The 13,222-nt window shown below is 35.5% G+C and overlaps 1 protein-coding gene across 1 annotated transcript; it reads left to right on the top strand.

Moving 5' to 3' along the window:
* Window positions 1-1,651: 1,651 nt before the first annotated feature.
* On the top strand, window positions 1,652-9,138 carry LOC117108091. Its single transcript, XM_033249983.1, has 2 exons — window positions 1,652-1,774; window positions 7,443-9,138. The coding sequence occupies exon 2, from the start codon at window positions 8,129-8,131 to the stop codon at window positions 8,828-8,830; it is 702 nt and encodes a 233-aa protein (XP_033105874.1). The 5' UTR covers window positions 1,652-1,774; window positions 7,443-8,128; the 3' UTR covers window positions 8,831-9,138.
* The last annotated feature ends 4,084 nt before the right edge of the window (window positions 9,139-13,222 follow it).

Here is a 13,222-nt window from a genome sequence, read left to right as displayed (position 1 = left end):
AGTGTTATATTATTCCTGCTTCAATAAATTCAGTATCGAAAAAATTTAAGATAAAAGTTCTCCATTATGAGTTATGTTTTTATTTTTCCAAATGATTTCGTTGATTGGATTGATTACTTGTTCTTTGCTAACGCATGTGTTAGATTACATCATGTTCGGGTGAAGATGGAGATGTCATTCGGCTTTATTTTGATTTCAACCCTCAGAGCTTCAGTCTGGAAATCTTGCTCTGAGCAAGCTCTCAGTATGTATGGATAAATAATAAACGCAATGAAACAGAATTTTTAGTGTGTGCATCTAAGCGACATTTAGAGCTTGGTCATAGCTGTGTTGTTCCTTTGAGGACTAAAAAATCATCGCAACAACTCTGTTCATAATTTTAGTGTTACTTGACTCACTGAAGTCTCTTTCTATAAAGACACAAACAAAAATTGAAAAAAAAAATGATATTAATAATAATAATTATAGATAATAATACTGGATGTCGGTATTGGTCCTGGTATGTTCAGTTTCAGATGATTCAGATATGTTTTAGTAAATGCATTCATTCGTGAATAAAATGTTGAGATATATAAATACACAGAATAAGAAATGTTATTTCCCCTTGTACTAAAAGTAAGCATAGGCCTAGACATAGTACAAATAAATTATCTGTGAAGTGCGTGAGCTAGTTGTCGACACATTTGCAACGTTATGTTTTTTGGACATATTTACTTTGTTTTGTTAGTTGGTTCAGAGGGTCAACACACTCTTTTTAGAAATGTACCGCTACGCTAAATGTTATGGTGATCCATTTAGTATGGTGATCCCGTCATCCTCCATGGAGGTATTAAACAGATGATCCTACTAACAAACAGACAACTGTGTAGACTACATAACCCCGTGGCGGAGGTACTAAGAGATGAGTAATTAAATGTTGTAGGCCTATCTCCGTGATACCGAATGTTGACTAAAATTAATGTGTAATCGGTATTAGGCCTACCAGAAGCACTTAACCTATTTTTTTTTTTTTACAATTCTAGTGATAGTATAACTTATAGAGCGTGATAAATAACTTGTTAACGTTCCAGGCTGAACCTTTGCAGGAAAATGTAATTAAAATTGTACGAGCACTATATGTACATAACATGTAGGCTGCAGGTCCATTTGTGTGGCTAATAGTATCCTGTGTTTTATTTATTGCATATTGTGTATATTTCATAGCTGATTACCCTCTACATCGTGTAAATACAATTACAGTGTTTTATAGTCATTTTTGGTTTATGTATTTACATGTATTCATGTTTCTTTCTCTTCTGGAGGAATAAGCAACTCAATTTATCTACTTATGGCAATGATAAGAAATTAAATTGTTAACAATATTATTTTCTGCAGCTTTACCAGCTGCAATTTCATGGCATCCAGAGGTGCCATTTTTCCAACATAGACTGTCATCCATGCTAACTTTATATATTGTGGCTGCCCCTTGAGGGGAAGGAATAGCGGGTCTAGGTTGCCAGCATCTATTTCCGGACATTCATATGCGCAAAACAAGTTGTTTACCAACAATGGTGGGGCTAGAGTTGATATGATAATTATGCTCTCAGACCTCAACTAACTTCAAAATCATGTAGCTGTGGATAGAGATAGCGGGTCTCCACTCTTTACTACCAAATTTGTCATTGTGCACCGACGGCTATGACATTAGCATCAGAACCTATGGATACACAGGTGCAACATCTTGAAAACAAATCGATATCGGTATGGCTTCCGAAATTCTATACATCTCAGTAAGGTAATAATGATAGTGTATCTGTGCAAATCCCCTAGGCCTACGGTGTACTGTAGTGTGAGTCTCTTACCTACTCTCTTACTTTTTGATAATAAACCTACAGTACGTTGCTGATCGTCTTTTTGTGTGCATAATAAAGCCGGGCACACACTGCGTCATACGACGGGCGTATAGCGAGCTTTCGAAATGGGCGACGCGGGGCGCTTCGACGGGGAATTCAGTCAACCATGAACGTCGTACTATGCACTTCCCGTCTCAACATCAAAGTTGTTTCGATTTACAGGACGACGCGCTTCCTCGTATCGCGTGATCAATTATGCAGGCGCCCCCAGCGAGTGAGCATTTATAAAACTCACGTTGCCGTAGTCAACACAACGTCAAATCGCTTGAAGCCCGTTGCCAAATCCACACAACGAACGTCTTCCCCATGTATTCGCATTCGCAGTACGGTTTCACGCTTCACTGCCCGTCGTAGAACGCCGCGTCGTCCAAATCGAAAGCTGCTTTATGACCTGGCGTATGACGAATCTCCATTACCTGTGAGCGCTAGGCGAGAGCCTTAGTATCCGGATCGGGAGCTAACCGTTAGCGCTAACCGTTAACACCTGCGTGAGAACGCCCGATCGGTTAGCGCTAACCGTTAGCAGTATCCGGATACCGCTAACGGTTAGCAAGCGCTATCGGTTAGCAAGTTGAGCGCGTTTTTATCACCAACCAATCACACGTACGCGTTTACAATTTACGCTTATTGGCCAGTGATTTGATCATCATATTTTTGGTATCCGGATCGGGATTTTCTCGTATGAGCGCACGGCAGCTAACGGTTTGCAGGATCCGAATCCTGCTAACCGTTAGCAGCCGTGTGAGAACATAGGCTACGCCGTCTTTCATAGAAGCGCGTCGGCCGACGACCGTCAGACACAGTGAGTGCCCCGGCTTTAGTGTGCAGCCATTTAAAAAATGTTAGTGCTTATTGGATTGATTGAGTTTTCTTCAGTTATTTTAATTGAAAGGTCTAATTGTTTTCCAGTGATTTTTTTGTTAGTGTATGTGATTGGTAGGTTTATAATAAGTGTCGTATAAAATTAAGCATGTTTTATACAGTGTTACATGTTCGTCTAAAGCGCTTTTTTTTAACAGTTTTACTTTTTAAATTTAAAATTCACTAGTGGCATTTAGTTATAGTTATTGTCGAATCATTAAATCATCTTGCATTCTGTGTTGATCGTATTCTTGCTGATGTTGATTTGTAAAAGAGTATTACATTCTCTTGGGAGTTTATGATATTCATTTTATTGTTTCTCTGAACCATCAGTTTTTTACACATTTAGCTTAATATTTAAGTCATGAACATTTTAAATATAAAACAGCTTGTAGATTTTATCTCCCTTATGACATATATTATATTCAAGCAGTATGTTTACATCATGTTTACGAAAACTTTATTTCTAATAATAATTCCCATGTCTTTATTTTAAATAATGACCAAATATTCACAAGATACCTAGAGCAGTGGCGGTGCTACTGGGCGAGGGAGTGCTAGGGGCTACAGCCCCTCCGTCGGGGAGGCTTTGCGTTGAAAAGAACAGGCAGTGTGAACAAGCTATAAAAAGTGAGGAAACAGAGGCCCTATATCAAAAAATATTAATATGTTAATAAATGCAATGACAACCGTAACGTGTTTTTGTGAATTGTATGTGTTCTTGCAAAGCATAACATAGTTTTTGTTTCCTTTTATTCCAATCTCTTAGATTAGCCTAATTATACCGTTCTAACTGAAAGTTCAAAACATGTTGCCTTTACATTAACACCTCTAAAATAACGATGGATACTAATTTCAAATCTCCTGGTCCTGATCATTATTTTTACTATACTCAAACTCTTTGCAAAATATATCCCTGGGGTGTTTTTTGTTTACTAAATTTGTATTTGTAAGTTGATGAGGTCAATTATCTCAATTATTTCTATGTTCAGTACAGTGTAAAAAACTCTTAGAAATATTGTTACGTATATTAAATGGAACAGCAGATGCTAGTCAGTATTGTTTTATGCAAATTCAAAGTTAATCCACCAGAAGACTCTGGATAATAGTGTAAACATTCACACATTTTCTCGGCTGAATAAAGAAGTTGATAACTAGTTATTTCATTATTTAAAATAAACTATATCTCCATAAATAGAATATGTGGTCCTATTATTAAACTGTTTTAGCTCTTCTTTTTTATGTATTAAATTGTTTGGCAACCAGTTATTCCATTATTTATATATTTTTTTGTACTATCTACAACTGTATCAATTAGAAAAAAAACTCATCAGAAGAAAAACCACACTAAATCCCCCGGTTCAGTGTCTGAGCAAAAGAATTTTTTCTTAAGATTGCCTGTACATTAGGCTACCTGGTATTATATGCCTCAAGGGCTTACTCAACATAATTATTGTATGTAGGAATGTATCTATGTTCAACATCCCATAGGAATTTCTAGGTTTATTTCATTTAATCACAGACATATTGTAACTAAACCCTTCAAACACATTAAGAGCTCTGCACTCACCAATGCTATACACATACAGTTGAAATTGATTTCCTCGTTTCTATTACCAGCTGCCGAGGATCTCAGAGATGTACTTCGTTTCCATAGCGTCACAAAACCCACTTGAAACATTTATAATCATTCCTCACTGCAAAGCACTATATTACTCTGAACAAGAATAGAGTGTAGCCATATTGTTTTCAATTTTTTTATTCACTTGTTTAAATATGCTTTATTAAAATCCTATAGAGTTTATTTATCTTTCCTTAGATGCTAATTTATTTTGTTTGAACTTCTTTGAACAATATAATACTAGGCTATATGTTTCATTTCTCTCACATCTACCAGAAACTGCACTTCCCCAATAAACGTTCTGCTAAGGTTCCACAAAATGATAGCGCAAACGTACGTAAGCACGTGCGTCTACGGTACAAACGCGTATTGCTGGCCATGTTCAATTTGATTTACACTCGGGAAATGCTAACTATCGAGGGTGTACGTGATCTATAATTTAATAATGATCTTGATGCTTAAGTAGCGGAGTTGTTGCATTAGTCATGAGAGGAAAAAAACAATAATAATTTTTAAAAAAATTACACCATGTTAATAAAGAATTTGAAAGTAAATACCCTATAATTGGAAGTCAAATATCTTAAGCTCCAGAAACAGCATTACAGTACTTTGTAATAACCTTGCTTAAAGTTTCATGTCTCCTTAGTGTATATCTGGCTACTTTACTGGCCGTAATAACGGTAGTCTTGACGGTAATTATGTGCTGTCAATTATTCCAGACTATCAGCAAACTGGATTACGATTCATCGAACTTATGTGAATTAATTTTTTTTTTAGTTTTTTTTTCGCATTTGCACTCAAGACAAGTATAATGCCTCGCACATTACATTCACATGTTGAAGCTACAATTCACGTCACATGACGTTTGGGGAATTTAAAAGTAGATTTGGGAAAATGGTTAACGTGACTGTCGTTGAACCAGAGAATTCACAATTTAATGAAAATAAAGGTAACTGGATTTTTTTCTCAAATATTCTAAGAAGCATTCGTTTTCCAGAAGCACTTGGAAAATCTCACTATTTTTCTTTCTTGTCAAATTCTTTTTAATTAATGTGACTTGTGCTGTCCTACAGAAAACCGGTTCACGAATGGTCGTGGATATAACAGTGGTCTAAATTGTTTTTGCAAAATGTAACTATTGAAGCATTTGTGAGTGTTGATGACACGTGTTTAGTTACTGTATGTCTACTTAACAAAAAGAATCAATGACGTTCTTGTAACGTCTCAGTAAATTTAAATATTTTCTTAATAATCACAAATATTCATATTTCATTTAAAAGTCATCAATACCAATGTGTGGAAGTTGTAACTAGACCATGACAAATGAATCACTATGATCATAAATTGCTGTAGAGAGCTGAGTAAAATGTCAAAACACAACTTTAATGTGTTGTTGAGCGTATTTCTGCATCATTGCTAATTTGAGATTAAACTACTCGAGGCCTTTGTGAATGTTCTGTTAAATCTGTTGCTCCTCTTTTATCCGTCCCTTTTCACTCATGTCACTAAGGTAGACACATTTTATAACTAGAATAAGTACATTCTGACCCCTTCATGGGAACTATAAAGAAAATACTAAGTCTACATACAATTCGCGTAGCCAGCTACGGTTAGGACAGTCCCACACAATTTTTCTATTGGGTCCACAAAGAATGGGTCCACATTTTATGAAATGGGTTTAAATTATGCTGTACAAAATTAAAATTATTTTTGCACAAAAGTCTACTTTTTGAAAAATGGGTCCAGATTCTCATATTTTGCATAAAATGGGTCAACTTTCAAAAAAATTAGTCCACATTATTTGAATTTACGTGTAAAGTGGGCCCACCCTAATATAGGGTGGGGCTGAGCTCTTCCCTGACCCCTTCTATTTCGAATCCACTGCTTTAAAAGTGAAAATGGAGAGGGGGGCTGACATAGAAAAACATGGAAGTATACAATTCTGTCGGCCCGCTACTGTTCTCAACAGATTACAACTGGCCCCCAGCTTAAAAATTTGAATACCCGGGTCCTATAGCTACCTATAAAAAGACTCTATGGGCCTCCATTTTCTACGAATTCCTGGATCCATCATTGATAAAAAGTAAGCAAAGATCGGTGTTATATCCATGTTATTCTTCAGTCAAATTTCAGGGATTTAAAAAAACTTGGTGCAGGCCTATATAGGGCCACTTACTGTAAAATTATGAGATGGGTGGTGGATAGTGTGAAAAATCAAAACCCAGAGGAAAAAAAAAGTTTTGAAAGGGGGAACTAGACCAACCTCAGCCCCACCATAGTTGGGACTTAGGTAAAAAAAAATTAAGATTATAGCACCTCTAAGATGAGGAGAATGAAACTGCCATAATTAAATATTGAATATAATTTCTTCTCCATTTTGTAAAAGTTTGCTGCTTCCCCAATCCCACCCCCTCCCAACAACATTAATTCGCCACTGGCTATATCAATTTGTGTATTGAATGCGTTCAACCATGGTTCAGCCATCTCGGTTCCACGTATTGTATAGTCGGTCATTAATAAATTATGGATATGTTTATAGGATTCGTTTACAAGAAATAGTCATTCAAAATTGATTACAACAGTACCGTAACTTAACTCATATGAACATAATTTATGTGTATCAGAAAACTAGAAAAAATATGGGTAAGCCTAGGCCTAATCATTAGACCTAGTACATAAGTAAAGAAGAATTATGATAACAACGTTGTTATTAGTATTATTTATTTTAGTTTTAGTGAAACAACTAGCGCTGCTACCATAACTTATAATCGCTATTTATATTAAACGTTAAACGTATTTTATTTGTATATCGTTTTTATTATTGTATACAAGTGGCTAAATTAATGAGTGATCTTTAGATAACAGTAACTGTATTCGTTTGGAAGCACTAAAATCTCAGTGGTTAGGAGATTGGTTGAAAGGTATGACGTCATTAATGGAGGACGTTCATACAGATCTGGTAGTATAGTCGATTGTGAACGCTTTATTTCTTGCAGTTTGGAATATGAACGGTAAGTGGCCTATATCAGATTCAAATCAACAATTAAATCTTTTTTTTTCTTTCGCAGACTGGGATCGCAACATGGTTTGTATGATCGCAGTAGATGTATTAATTTGAAATACAACGCATTACTACTAATGGGCTTTTGGACAATATCTATTTACCAATAGTCTATTCCGGTGGATAATTTTACGAACAAGGGAAATATTCAACATTGTTATTTTAATATGGTCTGGATTCCTGCAAATGCTTGCATTTTTTAACAAGATTTTAAATAGCCGGTACAATAATCCTAATGTCGTTTAATCAACGCACTGTAACACCGAAGAACGATATCATGTAATAACATAAAGTTTCGATACGATATTGAGTTGATAAATTCGCCCAAAGCCAGCCGTCTGCAGTTCACGTGGAGTTGTAAGTTAGATTGCTAATAATAACGATTAGTGTTCGTTGCATAGGTGGGCTTATGTATACATATACTGTTTAAATTGGTTTTAAGGAAACATTGAGCCATTGAGGAGTAGATGTCACACAGCAGATAACGCTTAATAATAATAGCTTAATGTGGGAAAGTTGCCATCTTGCATCGCTAACGTACCTTGAAATAACAACATATATTTTTCAGAGAATTATATATGATTTTCCAATTCTAAAGGCGATAGTAAATTTGCATACAGTTTAAGTAAATTGGCGTGATATCGGCTTGTTGTACGCCTATCATACGGAATTAAATAGAAAATTATTGCGAAAATGGAATTAAACTTCGTTTTGATGATGGTCTATTTGTACCTGCTTGTAGTGTCATTAGCAATCCATTCGGTCCAGGGTAAATCGTACGTGCATGCGGATGTTTTTGCAATACTGCCTGTAGAAGGAGATGAATCGTTGTATATTGATAACGCAAAACCGGCGGCCGACATTGCCATAAAGGAGGTAAATATGTTACTATCCCCCTACGGAATAAATTTATCAATGGAATATATGAACACAAGCTGTGGATTTACGGAATCTACTGTTATCTTCACGGAAATAGAACGCAGACAGCGATGGGATCAACACACTCCCATCCCCTATGCGATAATATCGCCTGTATGTGTGGATGGAAATGAGCACTCGGCAGCTTTGTCCGAGGAGTGGAATGTGCCCATAATCATGGACACGGATGCCGTCCGAACAAAAACTATGACAAAAGCAATGAGTTGGTTCCCTAACCTGTATCTGGGCGTTCGTTCAGTTCTGCAGTATCTAAACTACGGTCGCATATTTTTCATTATCCCGTACAGTACTTTTGCACAAGGAACTAAATTAATGCATGATGTGTGTTTAGGACATAATGATAACATGGAATGTTTCTTCTGTAATCTAGAAGAGAAAATTGAAAACAATAAACCCAAACCGGAACATATAGACAAGTGTCTAAAGGATATACAAAACAAGGCTCGAAGTAAGTAGTCAGTTTTTTAATTGTTCGTATTTTTTATGCAGTATTATTTTTCAGATCAAGAAAGTTCACGTCGTATAATTTTACAAAAGTTAGTTGAATATGATTCTAGTTTTATTTTGATGATGTATTAAGGGGACACCCCTATTAATATTCTTTTACCACTACGGCCAACATGGATTTAGGGGACACTCCTGTTAACTATCCCTACACATTACTTTATTATTATTTGCTTATTATTATTTGATAATTATTATATTAATTTTATTATTATCATTAGTAATAAAAGTATTACCATTATCATTATTATTAATCTTTTTTATTAGTATTAATATTATAATTACTATTTATTTATTTTTTTTACATGTTCTACATTTAAACAATTTAATAGATGACATAATTATTATTTCTAGCGTTTATTGTTGGTATTACAGTAATTCAACAATTGAAATTACACTGAACTCCAATGTATAATTATGGTGCAATCCAGTCAATCCACCAATGTTATTTTCGTCTTTAAAAAAAACGTACAGAAAGATATTGATCGTAGTAGCCTAATCTGTTTAGCATACAGTAGTTATTTTGTTACTCTTAAATGATTCTATTCATGTAGAATTTTTTTAGTGAAATTTTAAACGTTCTTACGATAAAAGTGTTTTACTACAACATTCGGCAATGCCAAGAGTGTGAACGTGTGATGGTATGTTGTTATCAGATTAATATTGATGCAGTAATTGAGGCTGTACTGTTTTATAGTATACAATTGTTCAGAATGTTGTGGGTTCGCATTTGTTATAAAATGCATCCACTGTTAATTGGACTAAAATAGCTCGTAGCATGATTTAGTGTTTTAGACGTCATCCACTAACCGTGCGTGCAATCGCGTGTTAAGCCGGGCACACAATGCGCGCGTCGTACGAAAAATTCCTTGCTACGGCGGTCGTCATTATTTAAAAAAAAATCCGTTGTGCGCGCCTCGTCGCGTTGCGTTCTCCGTAGAAACACGAAACACTTCGGTTGTCTACGCAGAGTGTGCCTGCCTTTGATGCGTCGTGGTACTACATTTCGGCTACAGTAACCATAGGTTTGGTCCGAAGTATTGTATACCCATGACCATGCAGTATGCATGTTTATTGTATTAATTGCTAAAACAAGAGTCATTGTTATCTTGCCACCTTTCTTGATTGTATAGGGTGCTCAACAAAAGACCAAAGTTCAATAATCTATGTTTTCTTACGTACAATTTGTCAACCCCAAAACTCATAGAATAATAAAGGCGAACCCGATAAAAGTATCCCTAGAACTGGTGTAACTTGCAGTACTTGTTTTAGTAATTGAATTAGTATCGTACAGGTAAACATAACGTATTACAGTATTAGCAAAATCTGACATAGTGGTTGTAAATATTTATGACGTGTTTGCATGCTGTACACTGCCAGCTTTGTAACGCGTGTCCATTCCTGACTGATAAATTGAGTCATATCTAGAAAAAAAAAAATTGAAATCCATCAAACTGGATGTTACAAGTTTGTCTAGAGTCTTATAACATGTATAAACAATGGGACTGCTGCTCTTACGTTCCATTCGTTTATTTAAAAGTAGGTGATGATTAATATACATTCACTTGAAAAAAGGGTTTCCTTTAAAAAGGTAATCATAAATTGGCTAGTTGGACAGACTTAAGCAGAGGGACGGGAGTCGTGCCCCGCAATATTTTAAAATCTAAATTCACAGGAAAATAAGCTAGCCTTTTATGTTAATTGAAATTTAACAGTTAATTGTTCTCGCACCGCTATTCCTGAATTTACTATAAGACAACAGCACCCTCACGGCAAGGTAACTATTTTTATTTCAGCAAATATTGATTTGTTGTACAAACTTATAGCTAGGGTAAGACATTGAAGGGTTTCTGAAAAATAATAGGGAACGGCTAATAAGATTTTAGAAAGTCAAAAACTGGGGGAAATGGGCGTAAACAGCACCGTTAGTCGTTCGTTTGGTTTTGGCATAGGGGTGGCGCAAGGATTTGCCCGACGGGTGGGTGGGGCGAGGTCACCGACGAGGGGTCAGACTTCAAAATTCAGGAAGCAAAATGGGCGTGGTCGAGCTTCGATTAAAAGGCTTCGAAAGTGGTGAACCCCGAAAATTTTGACAATTTAGGGGTTTCAAAGGCTTATTTAATCGATTTTGAGTCTACTAATATGTAGAAAATATTGTGTTTTTTACGAATTGTGCTTTTTTCCCCGACGGAAAGGTTGGTGGGGGGGGGGTGCAGCTCTCCCCGACGCAGGCCCCCCCCCCCGGCCACCACGCTGGCGCCACCCCTGTTTTATCATTCCTTCCTTCGTTCCTTGTCCTTGTAATTATTTTTAACGGCCTGTACCTTGCCACTTGTCTCGGGAGTATTTATATGTTTCCTTTAATTATTATAATCCAAAATGTTAAATCTTTACACCCTAATACATATTTTTTACACTAGTTGTTAAAATATAACCTTGAAATACAGGGTCATAGACGAGGAGATGTAGCGAATGTGTGGGGTTAAACCTAATCTAATGGCAGAAATAATATATGTTAAAAAGAACTTTTTTGTTATCCTCTGAGAAGATCTATAATATAGTGCACAAATTGGTTTAAAAAGAACATGACCTATTTAAAACGGTAGGGTATACGAAATAATTGCTATATCGGAACCTGGTAGTATGCCTTCCAAGAATTTTAGATGGCTTCATCTGCTTGTATATCAATTTTTTTTACTTCTTTTTAGTTATTAGTTGCAGCAGATACAATTCTGCCATTTATAGTATGGAAGTATTTACTAGCCTACAAATCAACGGTTTTTAAACCTTTTTTTACCGTTTTAACAACACTGCTTTTTAATTGTTTTTTAAAGTATTTTTTTACTCCAAGATCTTTTTACGGTGTATATACAATTAATTTTGCTAAACCTTTTAAAAGATTTTAGGTAATATTTAAAAATTTTATGAAAATGTTTTTACATTATTATTCAATATACATTTTGTTTTAACCTGTTCTCAGTTTTAGGCAATATTTGCGACTCTGTTTTCTTTTCCCTTTTTATTAATTTTATGAAGTTTCCGTGATTTGTATGTTGATTTTGACTGAATAAATGAATGAATAAATGAAATCAATATAATATTATTTATTTTTGTAAGCAAACATAAAAACACGATATTTATCTTAGAGTTATTGTTTATTGTGTGTATCTATTTTAACAGATCTATTAGCTAGATCGGATGAGAGCCTATGTGTTTGACTTATACGCATATTCTTCATCAATGATGAAGAATATGCAAGAATGCGGCCTACATCAACAAGGCCCGCGCGAGCACATGGCTTACCGAAAACGCATAAGGATTTTGATTCTATTCCACCGCTTCGACCTATAATTGACACCAAAGGCACGGCATACTATCCTGTTGCAAAATTTCTAACTGAATTGTTGTTTCCATTAACCCAGAATGATTTTGTCCTGAAAGACTCATTTGATGCAGCTAACCGTATTAAGAACATTCCGAATCATTTATATTCAGAATTGGGTATCGATTTGTTTCATTTGATGTTCAATCCTTATTTACTAATGTTCCTCTTAATAAAGTCATTGATGTAATATTAGACAGGGTTTATGTTAAGAAATTAATAGTAACTGATCTAAAGAAGGTTTTGCTAAACAAATATGATTATCTCAATTCGCTTTCTGATCTGTTCGCTGATGAGCACAAGTTCAAGAAGTATAACAACGGATCATTAATCACTCAGTTAAACACCCTACAAAACTACCTGAGAACTATTCATAAAAGAGGTGAAATCAATGATGAAGAATATGCAAGAATGCGGCCTACATCAACAAGGCCCGCGCGAGCACATGGCTTACCGAAAACGCATAAGGATTTTGATTCTATTCCACCGCTTCGACCTATAATTGACACCACAGGCACGGCATACTATCCTGTTACAAAATTTCTAGCTGAACTGTTGTTTCCATTAACCCAGAATGATTTTGTCCTGAAAGACTCATTTGATGCAGCTAACCGTATTAAGAACATTCCGAATCATTGATATTCAGAAGGGTATCGATTTGTTTCATTTGATGTTCAATCCTTATTTACTAATGTTCCTCTTAATAAAGTCATTGATGTAATATTAGACAGGGTTTATGTTAAGAAATTAATAGTAACTGATCTAAAGAAGAATACCTTACGTAAGCTTCTCAAAGATGCGTGTACTAAATCTATTTTTCCTGTAATAATCAGCTTTATAAGCAAACTGACGGTGTATCAATGGGTTCTCCGTTAGGCCCGTTTTTGGCCAACATTATCACGACTGAGCTTGAGCAATCGTTAATTCCTGGTTTGGTTAATGACGGCACTGTTCAATTCTAC

Source organism: Anneissia japonica, unplaced genomic scaffold (genome assembly GCF_011630105.1).
Source record: "Anneissia japonica isolate Jap-2015-1 unplaced genomic scaffold, ASM1163010v1 scaffold287960_len3192837_cov198, whole genome shotgun sequence".
NCBI lineage: Eukaryota > Metazoa > Echinodermata > Crinoidea > Comatulida > Comatulidae > Anneissia > Anneissia japonica.
The sequence above is the reverse complement of the archived record's forward strand: the minus strand, read 5'-3'. Positions and strand labels throughout refer to the sequence as shown.

Coding starts and splice junctions, on each gene's coding strand:
- LOC117108091 (XM_033249983.1), top strand. CDS start 8,129: ATGGAATTAAACTTCGTTTTGATGATGGTCTATTTGTACCTGCTTGTA.